General features: G+C 47.5%; 1 protein-coding gene across 1 annotated transcript in view; it reads right to left on the reverse strand.

The window, feature by feature from the left end:
* Positions 1–23,160, reverse strand: part of renbp (renin binding protein) — a 128,426-nt gene that overhangs the window by 48,709 nt on the left and 56,557 nt on the right. Inside the window, exons 8-9 of the mRNA XM_034171672.1 lie at positions 21,735–21,910; positions 21,368–21,499 (exon numbers count right to left, since the gene is read on the reverse strand). Coding sequence (XP_034027563.1) covers positions 21,368–21,499; positions 21,735–21,910 — 308 coding nt within the window. The remainder of the gene's footprint in view (positions 1–21,367; positions 21,500–21,734; positions 21,911–23,160) is intronic.

The following is a 23,160-nucleotide window of genomic DNA, read 5'->3' on the forward strand; positions in this document are numbered from 1 at the left end:
TCTCTCTCTCTCTCTCTCTCTCTCTCTCTCTATATATATATATATATATATATATATCGTTCTCTCTCTCTCTCTCTCTCTCTCTCTCTCTCTCTCTCTCTCTCTCTATATATATATATATATATATATCGTTCTCTCTCTCTCTCTCTCTCTCTCTCTCTCTCTCTCGCTCTCTCTCTCTCTCTCTCTGATATATACCCACATTATCAAAACATAACTGTATATTTCTGTGTGGAAAAGACCTGTCATTGATCCATCATTGATCTTTTGAAAATGAATCATATTTAAAATTTCAAGCGTCGGCATGACTATGATGACTATGACGACGATGGGACGTAACGTGCAAAACAAAGCTGGACCAAAAATAATAATAAATCCTTCAGGAAATCTGTCAATTAGGAAATTTAATATAAAACATCTTTGTAATCAGCCACACAAAAATGGACTCGTGTATCTTATTTTTTTTCCCACTTGGTCTGGGGTGGTCTCACCTGGACTGTGCCACAGAACACCTCTGCAAGTCAGGCCAAACCTGCACCAGCGGGCCAGAGCCACCCAGGGTGCTCAAACTAGTCAAGCAGAGACTAACATTCTCCAATCAGATTGCAACAGCCAATCACAGATTAGCCTTTCTGTCCATCATTTACCTGTATTTTGGCATGCCTGGCGCCAGAAAGTTATGTTGGCTCCAAAAGGATCCAAAAAGGCTAGGACCAAAAGTTATATTGGATCAGTTCCCACTGACCAATAGCGTTAGAGCTTACTGCCAACAGCTAGCCAATCAGAGTGCGGCATACAATTATTCATGAGATGACATCACTAATGACGCAGCGGTGGTCAGGAACTTGCTGACAGATGCTGGATGAAAAAATGGCAAGAAACATATCAACAACAGCAGAAAATCGTCTGCCAGCGAGGTTTGCTGAGTTCACAGAGGAGGAACTGGTGGAAATATTGAACTCCAAGGATGCCAAAAACACTAGGAAGGCTATGCCTCGTCCAATAGAACTTTTCTTCATCCAAAATTTCTCTATGTTGGACTCCTTACCATCCATTATTTGTATAATGTACCAAACGCTATAATAAGAATTTGAACTCTTGTGATGAATCACACAGACACCCAGAGATTAATGTTCTCTGGTGATGGTGTCTTTGTCTGTCAGAGCCAAGAACAATCAAAACAAGAGAGTAGAGAGAGAGTTCATGGTGTGTGTGTGTTTGGGGGATGGGGACACACACTCCACAAGCTATTCGTGTGTGTGTGTGTGTGTTTGGGGGGGGGGGGGGGGGGGGGTAGCGGGAATAGCCTTTTCTATGTGCCCAGTGAGCGGTGTGGGATGTTCATGTATGGCACCTGGAATTTGGCCGACACCTACCAAGAGGGGGTCAAATGGGCACTCGCAGGGCACTCGCTGTCTTTCGGCCGCTGGTGTGCATGAATAGTTGTACCGACAGCTGTATGAGCCGTTTGAGGCAATTCCTCCTTCGTGCCCCAATTGACTTCAATCGTGTTATGTGTGAAGGGGCTTTTACACATGTAATTGTTCCAAATGAAAACCAGCACATTTGGGCATTTGTGCATTCAAATAAGTTTTTCATTATTATTAATGTGTTTTCTTTTTCTTGATAGTGAAACTAGAGCTGCAAATTCTTAACAGGCCCTCGACTGTCTAATTTCTTTTAACTTCCGTGTGTGCACGCTGCTCTGAGCTCACAGTGGCCTCACACACACGCTCCCACTAACATTTTTCCCATTTCATGTTTATTCCATGCGACAGGGTCTGTGACGGCCCTTTGCGGCCGTCCTAATGTGTTTGTTGTGCTGCTGTCTTAATGTGTGTGTTGTGTGTGCTGAGGTCCACCGGGAGGCGCTGGTCCTGTTTCCTGTCCTGGGTGCTATAAAAGGGGGGAGTTCTGTTCTCTCCCATACACTCTTCCTCCTCCGGATCGCGGTGTGGGGAGTGGTCGCGTGCGCTTGGTCCTGGCTTGGTCCTCTGGCTTGGTCCGCTACACCTTCCTTTCTTTTCTTTTTACTTTTAATAATAAATGCCCTACAAAGGGTTAAAAAGATCCGTGCTTCCGTGTGTGTGGCACTTTTTGTTGCAGCTTTGGAGCTGGGCCGTAACAAATGGGGGCTCGTTCAAACAGTTTTTTGTTGTTTTGCTTTCCCTAGACTCACGTTGTGGTGCACGGTAAAGTTTGGGGGTTTTGTGCGTCTTTTGTTTTTGCAGTTTGTGCTTGTTTGGCTGTGACCTACTTTTGAGGAAGAGCAGGTGCGTCGGAGTGGGGCGTGGATGCTTGCAGTAGGCTGCAGTGAGGACGCACAGGAGCATGTTTGATGTTCTTTTTTTGGATGGCATGGTGTGTTTTGATGGACGCAACCGAGGAAATATAGGTGAGTGAAGTGTTGCTGCTTGTGCACGAGTATTGAGCTCTGTGGCCTGTTTTTTTTTTTTTTTTTTGATAGTGTCATGGGGGTGCGGTTGGCGTTCACTGTGTTACAGTGTTCTCGGGAGCAGTCCAGGAGAAATGTTTGCTTGCTGGTTGTGTGCTTAATCATCCCACCGCCAAACCACGTGAAGCGTTAGGTGAGTTAGTTAGGTGGAATTTTTGTTGTGTGGGCCGCCAGAAGAGGAGGTACTGCTGGCCCACCACCAGAGGGCGCCCTGCCTGAAGTGCGGGCTTCAGGCACGAGAGGGCGCTGCCGCCTCCAGGAACAAGCCGTGGTGACAGCTGTCACTCATCATCCATGACAGCTGTCACTAATCATCTACTCACATCTGGAATAAAAGCAGGAAGACACCTCCACCACATTGCCGAGATATCATCTTCTTCAAGAGGTAATATCCTCAGCCGTTGTGTTACAATATTATTTGTATATTGTGAGTGTTTGCAGGAGTACCGGTACCTCTGTCGGTGGAAGCTGAGAGAGCGCTGGAAGGCACTCTTTTCCCCTGAGGAATCACTACAGTACTCTGCAAGTTATAGAGTGAGAGGTGGAGGTGGAATTCCCACCAGGATTGTTACTGGGTGTTCACACACCCACCCTTGACTGTCTTTGCTTTCTGCCAGCAGTACCAGATCCGACACGCCGTGACGGTGGCCACCTGGGGACTTTGGGACTTGGCGGCTCCAGTATCCCTCAGGTTCGGTGGCAGTGGAAATCGTGTGGTTCCGGTTCGTCTCCAGACGGGCGTCTCCTATCGTCGAGCCTGCCCACACGACACCTTTATTAATTGACTTGTCTACATTCTGTAATCTGCTGTGTTTGGTTGTGACATTCACAACAGTAAAGTGTTCTAATTTAACTCCCTCCATTGTCCGTTCATTTACGCCCCCCTGTTGTGGGTCCGTGTCACTACACTTTCCCAACAGGATATCTCGGCCAGCGTCATGGACTCCGAGGGGCGTCACCCAGCTGTTGAACGACCAATGGGAGAGCAGGGAGCGCAGGCGTCTGCAGGAGGCGTGATTGGTGAGCTACAGCACATTCTCACCGCCTTTACGGCTCGGTTGGATCAAATGACCGAGCAAAACATCCTCCTGAACCGCAGGGTGGAGGCTCTCTCCGCACAAGTGGCGGCGAGCGCTCAGGGCGCTGCTGCAGCTCCTCCTCCTGCCAACCCTGTGCAGGATATGAATGTTCCTGTGGTGGTTCAACAACCCCTCCCACCATCCCCTGAAGCATACATAAGCCCTCCAGAGCCGTACGGAGGTTGTGTGGAGACGTGCGCGGACTTTCTCATGCAGTGTTCGCTCGTCTTCGCACAACGTCCCGTCATGTACGCATCAGACGCTAGCAAAATAGCTTATGTAATTGCTCTGCTTCGGGGAGAGGCACGCGCTTGGGCTACGGCGCTTTGGGAGCAAAATTCACGGCTCCTTCACACATACACTGGGTTTGTGAGGGAGTTCAGAACAGTGTTTGATCACCCTAACAGGGGAGAGATCGCTTCAACTGTGCTGCTGTCAATGAGACAGGAACGCCGGAGCACAGCCGCTTATGCAGTCGACTTCCGCATCGCGGCTGCGAGGTCCGGCTGGAATAAACGGACTGTCGTTGGTCCTGAAGGAACATCTGGTGGCCAAGGACGAACCGCGGGATTTAGATGGGCTTATCGATCTCGTTATATGGTTAGACAATCGGTTGGAGGAACGCTGTCGGGAGCGAGGCGAAGGACGTGGCTGGATACGCGCCGTCCCTCTCCCTTCCGGGTTCGAAAAGGGGCCGCCCTCCCCACGCTCCACAGCCGCAGCGCTCCGTGGGGTAACAGCTCCCCCTGCTGGCGTTGTTAGGGAAACGCACAGGGCCAAAATGAGGAGGCTGATCCGCGGGGAGTGTTTTCTCTGCAGCGCAAAGGAGCACATACAGAAAAACTGCCCCAAACGGCCACAACAACAACTGCCCTCAGAGACTAGGCTAACGGGGGGTCAAAACATTCACGTGGGACACATACAGATTGCCACACGACTCCCAGTTACAATCCTGAGCGGGGATTTAACCCTTCAAGCCCCAGCACTGGTGGACACGGGGTCAGAAGGGAATTTGCTAGACAGCAGATGGGCAAGGGAGGTAGGGCTCCCTTTGGTGGCGCTTCCTTCGCCATTGCAGGTGCGGGCACTAGATGGCACCCTCCTCCCTTTAATCACACACAAGACACAACCAGTAACTCTGGTGGTGTCTGGAAACCATCGGGAGGAGATTGAGTTTTTTGTAACTCCTTCTACCTCCCGCGTGATTTTGGGCTTCCCATGGATGTTAAAGCACAATCCCCGGATTTATTGGCCGTCTGGGGTGGTGGTTCAGTGGAGCGAAACATGCCATTGGGTGTGTTTAGGATCCTCGGTTCCTCCCGGTTTACAGGCTAAGGAGGAGGTCAAAGTCCCTCCCAATCTGACGGCAGTGCCGGTTGAGTACCACGATCTTGCTGACGTCTTCAGCAAGGATCTGGCACTCACCCTTCCCCTGCACCGTCCGTACGATTGTGCCATTGATTTGGTTCCAGGCGTTGAGTTCCCGTCCAGCAGGCTGTACAACCTCTCACGACCTGAGCGCGAATCAATGGAGACCTACATCCGGGACTCATTAGCTGCCGGGCTGATCCGGAACTCCACCTCCCCGATGGGGGCAGGTTTCTTTTTTGTGGGCAAGAAAGATGGCGGACTCCGTCCATGCATTGATTACAGGGGGCTGAATGAGATTACGGTTCGCAACCGATACCCGTTGCCATTATTGGATTCCGTGTTCACCCCCCTGCATGGAGCCAAAATCTTTACGAAGCTGGATCTTAGAAATGCGTATCACCTGGTTCGGATCCGGAAGGGAGACGAATGGAAGACGGCATTTAACACCCCGTTAGGTCACTTTGAGTACCTGGTCATGCTGTTCGGCCTCACCAACGCCCCCGCGACGTTCCAAGCCTTGGTTAACGACGTCTTGCAGGACTTCCTGCACCGATTCGTCTTCGTATATCTGGACGATATTCTCATCTTTTCTCCGTAACCTGAGACCCATGTCCAGCATGTACGTCAGGTCCTGCAGCGGTTGTTAGAGAACCGACTGTTTGTGAAGGGCGAGAAGTGCGAGTTTCACCGCACGTCTTTGTCTTTCCTGGGGTTTATCATCTCCTCCAACTCCGTCGCCCTGGATCCGGCCAAGGTCGCAGCGGTGAGAGACTGGCCCCAACCTACGAGCCGTAGGAAGCTGCAACAGTTCCTCGGCTTCGCAAATTTTTACAGGAGGTTCATTAAGGGGTATAGTCAGGTAGTTAGCCCCCTGACAGCCCTGACCTCACCAAAAGTTCCCTTCACCTGGTCGGATCGGTGCGATGCCGCGTTCAGGGAGTTCAAACAGCGCTTCTCGACTGCACCTGTCTTGGTGCAGCCCGATCCTAGTCGCCAGTTTGTGGTTGAAGTGGACGCCTCTGACTCAGGGATAGGAGCCGTGCTATCCCAGAGCGGAGAGACCGATAAGGTTCTTCACCCGTGTGCCTATTTTTCCCGCAGGTTGACCCCAGCAGAGCGGAACTATGACGTGGGCAATCGAGAGCTCCTTGCGGTGAAAGAGGCTCTTGAGGAGTGGAGACACCTGCTGGAGGGAGCGTCGGTGCCTTTCACGGTTTTTACTGACCACCGGAACCTGGAGTATATCAGGACCGCCAAGCGACTGAACCCCAGGCAAGCCCGCTGGTCACTGTTTTTCGGCCGTTTTGACTTCCGGATCACTTACCGCCCCGGGACCAAAAACCAGAGCTCGGATGCCCTGTCCCGGGTGCACGAACGGGAAGTCAAGACCGAGCTGTCGGATCCACCGGAACCCATCTTACCGGAGTCCACTATCATGGCTACCCTAACCTGGGACGTGGAGAAGACCGTCCGGGAGGCCCTGGCACGGAGCCCGGATCCCGGAACAGGACCGAAGAACAGACTATACGTCCCACCAGAGGCCAGTGCTGCCGTCCTGGACTTCTGTCACGGGTCCAAGCTCTCCTGCCACCCAGGGGTGCGTAGGACCGTGGCAGTAGTCCAGCAGCGCTTCTGGTGGGCGTCCCTGGAGACTGATGTCCGGGCTTACATCCAGGCCTGCACCACCTGCGCCAGGGGCAAGGCGGACCACCAGAAGGCACAGGGACTCCTACAGCCACTTCCTGTGCCTCATCGCCCCTGGTCCCACATCGGTCTGGATTTTGTCACGGGCCTCCCGCCGTCCCGGGGACACACCACCATCCTCACGATAGTGGACCGATTCTCCAAGGCGGCCCACTTCGTGGCCCTCCCGAAGCTCCCGTCGGCCCAGGAGACGGCGGATCTCCTGGTCCACCATGTCGTCCGGCTGCATGGGATACCTACAGACATCGTTTCAGATCGCAGTCCCCAGTTCTCCTCGCAGGTATGGAGAAGTTTCTGCCGGGAACTGGGGGCCACCGTAAGCCTCTTGTCTGGGTATCACCCACAGACTAACGGACAGGCCGAACGGGCCAACCAAGAGTTGGAGCAAGCCCTTAGGTGTACTACCTCCGCACACCCGACGGCTTGGAGTGAACATCTGGCCTGGATCGAGTACGCTCATAACAGCCAAGTGTCCTCTGCCACCGGCCTCTCCCCATTCGAGGTGTGTCTGGGGTACCAACCCCCTTTGTTTCCTTTGGTGGAGGGAGAGGTCGGTGTGCCCTCGGTCCAGGCCCACCTGCAGAGATGCCGTCGGGTGTGGCGCACCGCCCGTTCGGCCTTGTTGAGGGCCCGGACGAGGGCGAAAGCCCATGCAGACCGTCGACGGTCCCCGGCCCCCGCATACCAGCCCGGGCAGGAGGTATGGCTTTCCAGCAAGGACATTCCACTTCAGGTCGAGTCCCCCAAGCTGAAAGACCGATTCATTGGACCCTTCACCATCCTTAAGGTCCTCAGTCCTACCGCAGTGAGGCTCCAACTTCCGGCCTCACTGCGGATCCATCCGGTCTTCCATGTCTCCAGGATTAAACCGCATCACACCTCACCCCTCTGTGCACCCGGTCCGGCGCCGCCTCCTGCCCGTATTATCGACGGGGAGCCGGCTTGGACGGTACGCCGGCTCTTGGACGTCCGTCGAATGGGCCGGGGCTTTCAGTATTTGGTGGACTGGGAGGGGTATGGACCCGAAGAACGCTCCTGGGTGAAGAGGAGCTTCATCCTGGACCCGGCCCTCCTGGCCGATTTCTACCGTCGCCACCCGAACAAGCCTGGTCGGGCGCCAGGAGGCGCCCGTTGAGGGGGGGGTCCTGTTGTGTGGGCCGCCAGAAGAGGAGGTACTGCTGGCCCACCACCAGAGGGCACCCTGCCTGAAGTGCGGGCTTCAGGCACGAGAGGGCGCTGCCACCTCCAGGAACAAGCCGTGTTGACAGCTGTCACTCATCATCCATGACAGCTGTCACTAATCATCTACTCACATCTGGAATAAAAGCAGGAAGACACCTCCACCACATTGCCGAGATATCATCTTCTTCAAGAGGTAATATCCTCAGCCGTTGTGTTACAATATTATTTGTATATTGTGAGTGTTTGCAGGAGTACCGGTACCTCTGTCGGTGGAAGCTGAGAGAGCGCTGGAAGGCACTCTTTTCCCCTGAGGAATCACTACAGTACTCTGCAAGTTATAGAGTGAGAGGTGGAGGTGGAATTCCCACCAGGATTGTTACTGGGTGTTCACACACCCACCCTTGACTGTCTTTGCTTTCTGCCAGCAGTACCAGATCCGACACGCCATGACGGTGGCCACCTGGGGACTTCAGGACTTGGCGGCTCCAGTATCCCTCAGGTTCGGTGGCAGTGGAAATCGTGTAGTTCCGGTTCGTCTCCAGACGGGCGTCTCCTATCGTCAAGCCTGCCCACACGACACCTTTATTAATTGACTTGTCTACATTCTGTAATCTGCTGTGTTTGGTTGTGACATTCACAACAGTAAAGTGTTCTAATTTAACTCCTTCCATTGTCCGTTCATTTACGCCCCCCTGTTGTGGGTCCGTGTCACTACACTTTCCCAACAATTTTATTAGGTAGGTATAGAATAGAGGGGACATGGCTGCATTGGGCATCATGCTGTGCATATGTTAGCACTTCAATTTGCAGTGTATTGACTTGGTTTGTGTGTGAATTGTGTGTGCACATAATGGACGCGGCGGTGGAGAGTTTTGTGGCTAATCCCACAAGGGAGAAGCTTAATGTTTTCATCAAAGATAATCTGCTGGCAATTGTGACTCATTTTGACATTCCAGTTGTAAAACAGGATAAGGAAAAAGTTATCAAACAACAAATTGATGACACGCTGGTTCCAAAGGACGTTTTTTTTCCTGTTTGTCAGTGGTGACCCAGGTGGCAGCTGGCACATCTGACGCTGATTTGTGTAAATTGGAGTTGCAGTTGGAAATGAGACGTCTGGAGATGAATCTCAGAGAGCAAGAAATTCAGTTAGAACAACGTAAACTGGGTATGAAAGAGACGCAGAGATGCGATGCAGCGCGTGTGTCTCTGGCGTGTGGACTGTTAATCCTGGTGAAGCAGACTTTGACGTTAACAAGTGTATTTGATTTATTCCACCATTTACTGAGAGGGACGTGGATAAATATTTTGTTTTGTTTGAGCGCGTGGCGCTGATGTTAAAGTGGCTGAGGGAGGTTTGGCCGCTGCTGTTGCAATGTGTGTTTACAGGTAAAGCTCAGGAGGCGTGTGCTTTGTTGTCAGTTGAAGATAGTCTGATTTATGACAAAGTGAGAAGCACTGTGGAGAGAGCATATGAGCTTGTGCCAGAGGCATATAGACAGAAATTTTGGCGTTACATCATCAAAATTATGTGGAGTTTGGACGTGATAAAACTGCGTTGTTTGATCGTTGATGCGCTGCGCAAAATGTTAAAAACTTGATCAGCTACGAGATTTGATTTTGATGGAAGAGTTCAAGAACTGTGTACCAGAGAGGATTGCAACTTACATCAGTGAGCAAAAGGCTGCAAATGTTTCGGATGCTGCTGTTTTGGTGGATGAATACGTATTGACTCATAGGTCTTTTTCATAAAATGTGACTCCAAACTTGTGCCTTGGTTCCAGTGTGCCAAGAGAGGGGCGCTCTGAGGGCTTTGGTCGGTCTAGCTGTGTTATATGGCTGGGGGGGCCTGGCTGCCTTTTTGTTTCTGTCCTTTGCTTCTCCTTCCAGGTGGTTTGCATTTGGAACTGAGTGGCTGTGTTGCTGAGTTTATCAGGACCTCACCCTGATCACCTGAGGCTGATCACCTGCGGCTCATCAGGACTCACAGCTGTGGTGCATCTGCATGGATTGGAACATGGTGGCATTTAAGACTGGAGTGCACAGTGTGTATTTGCCAGAGACTCGACCTTGTGACCAGACGGGTGAGATCGTCGTCTCGGAAGCCATCTCATCATCAGTGGATGCAGAGAACGTCCGGGTTTGATGCACGGTCTGTGAAAGAGGAGGGGGTGAGGTCTCACGCTCGTCAGCACACTTCCTGAGGTACATTAGATTTTGTGACTAACATTTATACTGTCAGTAAATGTGGTGTCCCTCACACCTTTTTATATTGAGCTGTATGTTAGTCATGTATCGACTTCCACTGCAGTGGAGTTTTGTGAACTGGATGTTCCATGCCTGCAGGTTGGGAAGTTGATTAGTAATCAAGCCAGGAAGTGTTTGCTGTTTGTACACCTTTAAGTGTTCTCTCTGTGTGTAGAGTGTGGACTCACATAATGGTTCCTTCTTTCACAGACTCGGTTTGTTGCGGCCACCTGGGGGGTGTCGGCGGGGTCCTTGAGTCCGAACAGCTTCTGGCTCCGGACCGTTAGCGCTGCTGGGAGCGCACCACGCCAGACCGCACTTTGTTTTGTATTTTTATGTATCACTGTTATGTATTAAATTCAGTTAGCCTTTGTACCGTGCTCTGCTTATTTCATACTGGGTCCTTCAAACGCTGGTCGGTTCTCCGAGCTGCGTCCGACACATAACAAGCTGGGTGAAACAGGGGGAAGTAAAAAACTTGGTTTTGCGTGATAGTGTTCGGGTGTGTCACTACTGTCACAGGCGCGGGCACATTAAAGCAGATTGTGCTCTGATAAAGTTAAGGACGTCTCCTGTTAAGCCCAAAGGAGTAGGTTTAGCTGCACCAGTGCGTAACGCTGTGGAACTTGAGGTGGAAAACATGAGCTCTGAACTGTGTGACTCGTACTTGCCTTTCATTCGTGAGGGGTTTGTCTCATTGGTGGGAGATGATAAAAAGGTGCGTGTCAAAATTTTGCGCGACACAGGGGCGTTTGACTCGTGTATCTGAGCTGATGTGCCACTGTCTGTGGAGTCGGAGACAGGCGCGCGGGTTCCAGTTTGAGGTATGGGTCTTAACGTGCTCTTTGTTCCTTTGCATAAAGTGTTGCTTGAGTGTGAATTGTTCAGCGGGGAAGCAGTTTTGGCTGTTCGTCCTGCATTGCCAATGGAAGGTGTCTCTGTTATCTTGGGCAATGGTTTGGCTGGTGCGCGGTTGTGGGAGGACGTTGCTCGGTCAGCTGTACAGAAGGAGGCGGAGCTAGTTCCTTATTTACTTCCTCAGACTGATGCGAGCAATAAACAGTTCCCCCAGGTGTTCACTGTGTGTGCTGTTACTCGAGCTATGGCGAGGGATGAGGTTAAGAAGGACAGATGTGTTAAAAATGTTTATGTACTTCTGTCTGATTTTCCTGTGTCCTTGTCTCGCAGTGAGCTGGTCATGGAGCCACATGCTGACATGTCTTTAAAAGGCCTCTTTGATCAGGTGCGCCCAGTGAGTGAGGTTCTGGATTGCGCGTGTGGGTACTTTTTCAGAATTCACTGTTGGTGAGAAAATGGTTGCCTCATGCGGGTATTGTCGGTGATCCTGTGTTTCAAATTGTGGTGCTCAGTAAATTTCGCGCTGCTGTGTTAAAGGTTGCACATGATGAGTCTGGACACTCCGGGTGACTACACGTACAGTAGTGTGTGTATAATAGTAGTGCTATGTGACTAAAAAGATTAATCCAGGTTTTGAGTATACTTCTTATTGTTACATGGGAAACAAAGTAGATTCTCACAAATCCAACAAGACCAAGCATTCATGATATGCACACTCTTAAGGCTATGAAATTGGCTATTAGTAAAAAAAAGTAGAAAAGGGGGTGTTCACAATAATAGTAGCATCTGCTGTTGACGCTACAAACTCAAAACTATTATGTTCAAACTGCTTTTTTAGCAATCCTGTGAATCACTAAACTAGTATTTAGTTGTATAACCACAGTTTTTCATGATTTCTTCACATCTGCGAGGCATTAATTTGGTTGGTTTGGAACCAAGATTTTGCTTGTTTACTAGTGTGCTTGGGGTCATTGTCTTGTTGAAACACCCATTTCAAGGGCATGGCCTCTTCAGCATAAGGCAACATGACCTCTTCAAGTATTTTGACATATCCAAACTGATCCATGATACCTGGTATGTGATATATAGGCCCAACACCATAGTAGGAGAAACATGCCCATATCATGATGCTTGCACCACCATGCTTCACTGTCTTCACTGTGAACTGTGGCTTGAATTCAGAGTTTGGGGGTCGTCTCACAAACTGTCTGTGGCCCTTGGACCCAAAAAGAACAATTTTACTCTCATCAGTCCACAAAATATTCCTCCATTTCTCTTTAGGCCAGTTGATGTGTTCTTTGGAAAATTGTAACCTCTTCTGCACGTCTTTTATTTAACAGAGAGACTTTGCGGAGGATTCTTGTAAATAAATTAGCTTCACACAGGTGTCTTCTAACTGTCACAGCACTTACAGGTAACTCCAGACTGTCTTTGATCATCCTGGAGCTGATCAATGGGTGAGCCTTTGTCATTCTGGTTATTCTTCTATCCATTTTGATGGTGGTTTTCCATTTTCTTCCACATGTCTCTGGTTTTTTTGTCCATTTTAAAGCATTGGAGATCATTGTAGATGAACAGCCTATAATTTTTTGCACCTGCGTATAAGTTTTCTCCTCTCCAATCAACTTTTGAATCAAACTACGCTGTTCTTCTGAACAATGTCTTAAACGTCCCATTTTCCTCAGGCTTTCAAAGAGAAAAGCATGTTCAACAGGTGCTGGCTTCATCCTTAAAGGTGTGTTTACACATAAGCAAGACGTGTTATGAATGTCATTTTTCTGTCATTCGTGACACATTCCTGACATTCTTAATGTGACTTAACACATCTGAATAGGTTTCTTAATAGTGCATGTTGGTGCGTGATATTCTTGATATTCGTGGAGCATGTTTTTGCCTGTCAAAAAATCTTCCACGAATGTCACACACCATCCTCATTTCGTCTCACGTCGTGGAGGTCGCAACTGAGCATACTGATCCGTCTTGATGAGTATTGTTCCTTAATAGAACGTGACAACGTTCGTAGTGGTTCCTGTGATGGTTCTTGGAGCCCAAACTGTCACGCGTTATTACGAAGTGACACGGAAACTGTCAAGTTTTGACACAACTTGTAACACAGCGTCACATTTCACTGCGCGCCATGGCGAATCAGTTTTCTGTCATGTGCGCACAATTAAACTCTGCTGAAGCTCCTCAGGACGCTCCTGCAGGTGTTCCACCTGCTGTTGTAACCGATGAGCTGGAGAACGAGTCTGAGCCAGAGGAACCAGAGGAGCGAGAGGAGACTCACATGCAGCCAGACATCTCTGCACCTCCTCCAGTCCGGCGGAGGAAGAAGTGCGCGCACAATTAAACCCTGCTGTACCGCATTCAGTTTGATTGCTGACACCAAGTCGGCTAAAAGTCAAATTTCAGTGCTCTTCAGCATGCTCCTGCAGGTGTTCCACCTGCTGCATGCGCCTGATGTTTGGGAAAATGCACGAGACGAGAGCCGCATGAAGCCACACATCTGGCGCTGTCCGTCTCCTCCTCCTCCTCTCTGCGCCACTCCATGGCACAGAGCCCAACTACGCATGCAGGCACAACGGTCTTCTGAAAAACTGGAGCAATCTGAATTCCGTTGGATGAATATGTGTGTGTGTGTGTGTGTGTGTGTGTGGAGACAATTCACCTCTTTCACAACGTGACAGAACTTAACAATGCGCTGTTACGATATGCGATAGTGCGATAGTGCGATACTGCGTAACAACGCGGAACACTATAGTGCGATAGTGCATAACAACGCGGAACACTATTCTTGACCGTGCGTAATGGTTCCTGATAATTCTCCAGCAACACATGCCATTAATCGTAACGTGTGGTAACAGGTTGCAGCAGTTCCTGAGGACACCTGACGCCTCTGCCCCGAATCATCACATTCGTGATCAGCGGCCAAGAATGTGTACTTCGTGGCAGCATAAATAGGGGACACCTGATTCACACCTGTTTGTTCCACAAAATTGACGAACTCACTGACTGAATGCCACACTACTATTATTGTGAACACCCCCTTTTCTACTTTTTTTTTTACTAATAGCCCAATTTCATAGCCTTAAGAGTGTGCATATCATGAATGCTTGGTCTTATTGCATTTGTGAGAATCTACTGAATCTACTGGTACCTTGTTTCCCATGTAACAATAAGAAATACGAGGTTTATTAGAAAACTAACCGGCAGTTTTATAAAAAAAAAAGAAAAGAAAAAAGAACTATATGGATTTGAATCACGTGCGATTACACCAGACATGCTTGAACCCTCGTGCGCATGCGTGAGTTTTTTCACGCGTGTCGGTGACGTCATCCGCCTGTGGGCAGGCTTTGAGTGAGCACTGGTCCAGCCCTCTCGGCTGAAATCCTTTGTCTGAGACGCTGCTGGAGACGGCACGCGTTGCTTTATCAAAATTTTTTCAGGACCTGTGAAGGATATCCGAATGGACACTATTCGAGAAACTCTGCTGGTTCTCGGTGAAAAGTTTAATGGCTGATGAGAGATTGTGGAGTTTCTTTCGCTTTAAGGACAGCTCACAAAGCGGATCGGCGCGGCGCGGTCGGAGGTGGCGTCTGTCTGGCTGTTTCAAGCTGAAAACTTCCTAATTTCAGGCTCTGTTCACCCAGGACGTCGTCAGAGAACAGAGAAATTTCAGAAGAAGTCGGCATGAGGAGTTGATGCGGACATTCCACTGTTAAAGGAGATTTTGTAATGAAAGAACGTGCGGGCAAATTTGCCGAGTCGGTTCCGTGACGACGCCGCAAATCTGTCTGCGCCGCGATAGGAAAAACACCTCCGTGTTGAAAACCATTTGTAAAATTCAGGCGGCTTTTGATGGCTTTCAACAACTGAGTATCTGAGAAATTGTTTAACAGCTGGGCATGTTCAAACTTGCCCGTTAAGGTTTCCAATGGAGGTGTTTTTCCTGTCGCGACCCCCCGCGGTCGGGTCCGGCTCGACATGTGAATCTGCCCACACGTTCTATCATTACAAAATCTCCTTTGACAGTGGAATGTCCGAATAAACTCCTCATGCTGACCTCTTCTGAAACTTCTCTGATGACGACCTGGGTGAACAGAGCCTGAAATGTGGAAGTTTTGAGCTTGAAACAGCGAGACGACGCCGCCTTGGAGCGCAGATCGCCATCAGGCGCCATGGGCCATCCTTAAAGCGACACTTACACACCAAAATCTCTCATCAGCCGTTAAAATTTTTACCGAAAACCAGCTGAATTTATCGAATGGTGTCCACTCAGTTGTGCCTTACAGTTTTTGAAAAAATTTTGATCAAACAAAGCAGCAGTCTCTGAGCCATTCCTAAACAATGAAAAAAACGACGAGAGGGTGGGCCACTCCTCACTCAAAGACTGCCCACAGGCGAATGATGTAATCGACAGGCGTGAAAAAACTCTCGCATGCCCACGAGGGTTCAAGCATGTCTGATGTAATCACACGTGACTCAAATCCATATGGTTTTTGAAAAAAATAATAAGGTCGGATACTTTTCTAATAGACCTCGTATACTCAAAACCTGGATTAATCTTTTTAGTCACATAGCACTACTATTATTCCGAACACTACTGTATGACCGGGTCTTGGGACATTTGTTTTTGGCCGCTTCTAAAAAGGGACATTTCTTCATATATTAAGACTTGTCATGTGTGCCAGCTGACTGCTAATCCTAATCAAGTGTTGAAGCCAGTTCCACTGAGTCCATTTGTAGTTGCGTCCGAACCATTTGAACATTTAATAATTGATTGTGTTGGGCCTTTACCTCGTTCAAGGTCGGGGTCATCATATTTGCTCACAGTGATGTTTCAAGTTACACGGTATCCGACAGCTTATCCATTGTGAACGATAACTGCTAGGGTAGTGGTGTGGGCACTTACACTTAGTTTATTTCTGTGTTTGGTATTCTGAAAGTCATACAGTCGGATCAGGGCAGTAACTTTACACCTCGTCTGTTTGGCCAGGTCTTGAAGCAGCTCGGAGTGCGGCATAGCACAGCGATGGCTTTCCATCCCGAGTCGCGAGGTGCTTTGGAGCGTTTCCACCAGACCTTGAAGTCGCTGTTGTGTGCTTACTGTACTGAGTTGGGTGGCGACTGGGAAGAAGGTTTGCCTTGGCTGATGCTGGCTGCTCCTGAAGTTACTCAAGCGAGTACTGGGTTCAGCCCAAATGAGTTGGTCTTCACACATACAGTGAAAAGTCCTTTGGGTGTAGTGGCAGACAGATTAAAGGAGCCAAATCCACCTAAAAATCTGATAGATTATGTCAATGGGTTCAGACAACCCTTGTATGTTGGAAGATTTGAAAATCACTGCTGTGCAGAATAAAATGAAGTCTCTGTCTTGGACAGCTCACTGCCGCTGACCGGGGGAGGTGACAGTGAAGCTGGTACTTTGGACAGTGCTCTTACACAGGGGTGTCTTAAGAACTCAGAGCCGTAGGAAAAAAGATCAACTATAACAGAAGCCAGAGCGCAGACCTGCAGCTCAGCACAAGAACAAATATAAACTAGAAGAGAAATCAGAGTGCACAGTCTGGCTGCAGCCAAACTGTGCACTCTGATTCCTCTGTGCAAAGGACCTGCAGGCTGCATCCTCACCTCCTTTCTGCCCCGCTGCTGTGTGCACCTGATGCAGACATTCCTGCATCGTCATAACGCTACATGAAGCAACTCGAAGCAGCCAAGGTGTGAAAGGGGCTTATGTGTAGCTTTGACATACCATAATACCGGTAGACAATGAAAGTTGAGTTTTTCATAGATTTTTAAAATCTTGTTTGTTCTCATGTTCACATTTTGAGTAAGAATTCAAGTTATAATTATCTGTCTTCTTACCAAAAACAAAGTATTTTCTATTCTAGGTTCAAGACCATTGTTGTTTGAAAACCTACTAGGAAGGAGGTATTTGTAGCCTTGTAACCTAGATGTTAAGTCGTTTATCCCATACGAGACGTTCTTATGTCCCGTACAACATACAACCTCAGTTTTCCTCCACACATGGTAATAAGATAATTTATCAAGGACAAAATCAGTCATTTAGATATTCTACAGCATATGCTGCATCACCTTTAACTGAAATGACAGATTATAGAACTGTTCTGGGATAAACCGTATCATTTTTCAGAGGGTCCTGTACGACACACTGCCCTGTACTTTTGTAAAGTCTCTGCATTTAATAAAAAATAGTCTTACATGAGAAAAGGTTTCATTTGGCTTCTTTTCAGACTCTTGGGAACATTTCCATAGTTCCCAAGAGTGGGACATAGTGGGCGATTTTAACATCCACACAGATGCTGAGAATGACAGCCTCAACACTGCATTTAATCTATTATTAGACTCTATCGGCTTTGCTCAAAAAGTAAATGAGTCCACCCACCACTTTAATCATATCTTAGATCTTGTTCTGACTTATGGTATGGAAATAGAAGACTTAACAGTATTCCCTGAAAACTCCCTTCTGTCTGATCATTTTTTAATAACATTTACATTTACCCTGATGGACTACCCTGCAGTGGGGAATAAGTTTCATTACACTAGAAGTCTTTCAGAAAGCGCTGTAACTAGGTTTAAGGATATGATTCCTTCTTTATGTTCTCTAATGTCATATACCAACACAGAGCAGAGTAGCTACCTAAACTCTGTAAGGGAGATAATCTCGTCAATAGTTTTACATCCTCTTTGAAGACAACTTTGGATGCTGTAGCTCCTCTGAAAAAGAGAGCTTTAAATCAGAAGTGTCTGACTCCGTGGTATAACTCACAAACTCGTTGCTTAAAGCAGATAACCCGTAAGTTGGAGAGGAAATGGCGTCTCACTAATTTAGAAGATCTTCACTTAGCCTGGAAAAAGAGTTTGTTGCTCTATAAAAAAGCCCTCCGTAAAGCTAGGACATCTTTCTACTCATCACTAATTGAAGAAAATAAGAATAACCCCAGGTTTCTTTTCAGCACTGTAGCCAGGCTGACAAAGAGTCAGAGCTCTATTGAGCTGAGTATTCCATTAACTTTAACTAGTAATGACTTCATGACTTTCTTTGCTAACAAAATTTTGACTATTAGAGAAAAAATTACTCATAACCATCCCAAAGATGTATCGTTATCTTTGGCTGCTTTCAGTGATGCCGGTATTTGGTTAGACTATTTCTCTCCGATTGTTCTGTCTGAGTTATTTTCATTAGTTACTTCATCCAAACCATCAACATGTTTATTAGACCCCATTCTTGCCAGGCTGCTCAAGGAAGTCCTACCATTATTTAATGCTTCAATCTTAAATATGATCAATCTATCTTTGTTAGTTGGTTATGTACCACAGGCCTTTAAGGTGGCAGTAATTAAACCATTGCTTAAAAAGCCATCACTTGACCCAGCTATCTTAGCTAATTATAGGCCAATCTCCAACCTTCCTTTTCTCTCAAAGATTCTTGAGAGGGTAGTTGTAAAACAGCTAACTGATCACCTGCAGAGGAATGGTCTATTTGAAGAGTTTCAGTCAGGTTTTAGAATTCATCATAGTACAGAAACAGCATTAGTGAAGGTTACAAATGATCTTCTTATGGCTTCGGACAGTGGACTTATCTCTGTGCTTGTTCTGTTGGACCTCAGTGCTGCTTTTGATACTGTTGACCATAAAATTTTATTACAGAGATTAGAGCATGTCATAGGTATTAAAGGCACTGCGCTGCGGTGGTTTGAATCATATTTGTCTAATAGATTACAGTTTGTTCATGTAAATGGGGAATCTTCTTCACAGACTAAAGTTAATTATGGAGTTCCACAAGGTTCTGTGCTAGGACCAATTTTATTCACTTTATACATGCTTCCCTTAGGCAGTATTATTAGACGGTATTGCTTAAATTTTCATTGTTACGCAGATGATACCCAGCTTTATCTATCCATGAAGCCAGAGGATACACACCAATTAGCTAAACTGCAGGATTGTCTTACAGACATAAAGACATGGATGACCTCTAATTTCCTGCTTTTAAACTCAGATAAAACTGAAGTTATTGTACTTGGCCCCACAAATCTTAGAAGCATGGTGTCTAACCAGATCGTTACTCTGGATGGCATTTCCCTGATCTCTAGTAATACTGTGAGAAATCTTGGAGTCATTTTTGATCAGGATATGTCATTCAAAGCGCATATTAAACAAATATGTAGGACTGCCTTTTTGCATTTACGCAATATCTCTAAAATCAGAAAGGTCTTGTCTCAGAGTGATGCTGAAAAACTAATTCATGCATTTATTTCCTCTAGGCTGGACTATTGTAATTCATTATTATCAGGTTGTCCTAAAAGTTCCCTAAAAAGCCTTCAGTTGGTTCAGAATGCTGCAGCTAGAGTACTGACGGGGACTAGCAGGAGAGAGCATATCTCACCCGTGTTGGCCTCTCTTCATTGGCTTCCTGTTAATTCTAGAATAGAATTTAAAATTCTTCTTCTTACTTATAAGGTTTTGAATAATCAGGTCCCATCTTATCTTAGGGACCTCGTAGTACCATATTACCCCATTAGAGTGCTTCGCTCTCAGACTGCGGGCTTACTTGTAGTTCCTAGGGTTTGTAAGAGTAGAATGGGAGGCAGAGCCTTCAGCTTTCAGGCTCCTCTCCTGTGGAACCAGCTCCCAATTCAGATCAGGGAGACAGATACCCTCTCTACTTTTAAGATTAGGCTTAAAACTTTCCTTTTCGCTAAGGCTTATAGTTAGGGCTGGATCGGGTGACCCTGGACCATCCCTTGGTTATGCTGCTTTAGATGTAGATTGTGGGGGGGGTTCCCATGATGCACTGTTTCTTTCTCTTTTTGCTCCGTATGCATCACTCTGCATTTAATCATTAGTGATCGATCTCTGCCCCCCTTCACGGCATGACTTTTTCCTGGTTTTTTCCCTCAGCCCCAACCAGTCTCAGCAGAAGACTGCCCCTCCCTGAGCCTGGTTCTGCTGGAGGTTTCTTCCTGTTAAAAGGGAGTTTTTCCTTCCCACTGTGGCCAAGTGCTTGCTCATAGGGGGTCGTTTTGACCGTTGGGGTTTTTCATAATTATTGTATGGCCTTGCCTTACAATATGGAGCGCCTTGGGGCAACTGTTTGTTGTGATTTGGCGCTATATAAGAAAAAAGTTGATTGATTGATTGATTTCCAGCACAGTTACATGAATCTGTCTCCATTCAACTCACAGACTTTGTGTTGAATTTACTGGAAAGAATTTTACCAATTTTCTGTGTCCCGTACGACATGTTTGATTTTTTTTGTCTGTTTCCCCCCAAAACATTTCTGATCAAAAGTATGCACAAGGCAATACTGCCCAGTGGTATCACAACCTATCTGCACCCAAATGTAGGCACTTGCTCTAACACTGACCAGGCTGGAAATGTATCTCTGAATGTCCCGGACGACACGTATGGAATCGCCCTTAAGGCGCCTAATCAGCGTTTGGTTCGTTGGTCTCTGTACCTCCACACGTACAATTTGGACATAAAACATATTAACGGAGCAGAAAATCTGGTAGCAGACACTTTGTTGCGTGTCCCTTTATAGGAGCCACATTGCACGGGGTCCTGGTGGGAGCTGTGTTTTGTGGAGGGGTGACAGCCCTTTGCAGTCATCCTAAATGTGTTTGTTGCGCTGCTGTCTTAATGTGTGTGTTGTGTGTCCTGAGGTCTCGGCCACTGGGAGGCGCTGGTCCTGTTTCTTGTCCTCGGTGCTATAAAAGGGGGGAGTTCTCTTCTCTCCCGCGCGCTCTTCCTCCTCCGGACCGCGGCGTGGGGAGCGGCCGCGTGCACTTAGTCCTGGCTTGGTCCTCTGGCTTATTCCGCTACGCCTTCCTTTCCTTTTTTTTCTTTTTATTTTTTATAATAAATGCCCAACAAAAGGTTAAAAAGATCCGTGCTTCTGTGTGTGCCGCACTTTTTGTTGCGGCTTTTGAGCCGGGCCATAACAGGGTCCAAAATAAACTATCCCTGCATGTCCTCAAGTTATGTCTATCTGCAGCTCACACTCAGTAGAATTTCTTTTCTGTGTTCATGTTGACTGATGTGACGGCGTGGGTATTCTCAGCTCCCAGGGCTTATTTACATTAATTTGCATATTTAAATAGGGGTGTGGAAAGGGAGGAGCTTGATGCGTGTGCATGTGGACTCAATTCCACATTGAATGGGATGTACAAACGGAATGTGCGTGGATCCATACCTACGCACATTTTGATACATCTGATTTTTTTGTGCTTATGCCCGTTTCTGGGTTCTGGCGTGCGCCATGTTTCAGTAGGAAATCCACACAAGTCTTTGTACATGAGGCCCCTGGAGAAGATGCATGAGGAGTGAGAGCACCCAGGTTTGTGGATGTCTTGGACTGCGATCCCTGTGACTTCCTAGACTCAGCCATCAGCTATGTGTGTGTGTGTGTGTGTGTGTGTGTGTGTGTGTGCTTGCTGTGTGGACTCACGTGGCTAAAGGTGTATTCATAAACCTGGAAGAACCTCTGCAACAGCGCCGGCATCTTGGTGTGACTGTAAGCCATCAGGAAGGCGATGAGAGCTTCACAGTGAGGCCACCACAGCTTCATGCTCCACTCCAACTGTTCACTCACTCACACACACACACACACACACACACACACACACACACACACACACACACACACACACACACACACACACACACACACACACACACACACACACACACACACACACACACACACACAATTCAGACTTTTCAGGTCCTGCTAATTAAACGTCTGCTGTGATGTACTGACACTCATGATCTGAACAGTGTGTTGGATACTGAAGCAGCTTTTGGCTGATGAGTACCTGTGTGGGACAGTGACCATCCACGTCCAGGAAGTAGAAGAAGCCGCCGTGCTCTTGGTCCCAGCCACGCTGATACGGAAGCTCCATGAAGGTGTTTATGGCTGTCCTCTGGAGCTCCTGGTGGTTGTGACGTGCACTGTACTGGAGCAGAAACCAGCCTGCTTCCAGAGCGTGACCTGATCAATGGTAAATGGACTGTATTTATATAGCGCTTTTCCATCTGCATCAGACGCTCAAAGCGCTTTACACATCAACGCCTCACATTCACTCCGATGTCATGCTGCTGCCGCTGCTGCTGTGAGCGACTCGGGGATTAAGGACCTTGCCCAAAGGCCCTTAGTGATTTTCCAGTCAGGCTGGGATTTGAACAGAGGATCCTCTGGTCTCAACCCCAACGCTTAACCACTAGACCATCACCTCCCCTAATCCCTGATCCTGCAGCAGGTAGCACAGGTGAACATGGAAAACATGGAGTTCAAATAACTAGACTGCATTTATACAGTACTTTACAATGATGCCTCACATTCAACATACAGCGTGCTCAACTGCACATGGGGAACAATATTGCTCAAGAGCACTTTAGTCAATCACTTCTCTTACAGGGAATCAAACCAGAGATTCTCTGGTCACAAGCTCGCTGCTCTAATCTCCGTCTTAACTCAGAGCTCCAAACTAACTTGTTTCAGTTTGGTGTCACTGTGGCACCAAACTGAACATTTTTGGAGCACAAGCAGAAACTTTCAGGGTGCGAACCATAAACGGTCCTCTAACAGTGTGTCACCGATAAACGACCACTTCTGTCGGAAACACTTCTGTCGGATTTTGTGCTTTTTTGGCCAAACTGGATTCTTCTGAATCTGACTTGTCTGATTTTCCCTTGTTGACCACAGTGGTTGGTCGGTTTGAGAGCTGCACGTTTGGCAGCCCTGCACCCACACAGCCACACAAAGACCTTTGCTGCAGCGTGTCCATGTTTGTGTTTTATAGTTTAACCGCTGTGAAACAATCACAAAATAACTCTTTGTTTGATTCACATTTTTGAAGATGGTCACATTCTCTTTACTGTGACAGATGACTGCCGCACCCTCTCACTTCTTCACTCACTCTGAAACGTTCTGTCCAAAGATGGATCAAGACCACATATCTGATGGACGCACATCTGTGAAAAATTTCCACATCGTTTTGTAATAGTTGTAATTATGTGATCATTTGATTGTAGCACAGTCACACAACTGACTGACACTACGGCAATACACTGACTTGGAAAATAAGATGCTCGTATTGTGGTATGGAACATTCTCCTGATATATTTGATCCTGAATTGCAATTATTATTAAAATGAGATGAACCAAACCAAAGTCAGAAACATTATCATTACTATTATCATTATTAAATCTTGTTGCATATTTCAACCTCTGCTGTTTGA

Source organism: Thalassophryne amazonica, chromosome 6 (genome assembly GCF_902500255.1).
Source record: "Thalassophryne amazonica chromosome 6, fThaAma1.1, whole genome shotgun sequence".
NCBI classification, from domain to species: domain Eukaryota; kingdom Metazoa; phylum Chordata; class Actinopteri; order Batrachoidiformes; family Batrachoididae; genus Thalassophryne; species Thalassophryne amazonica.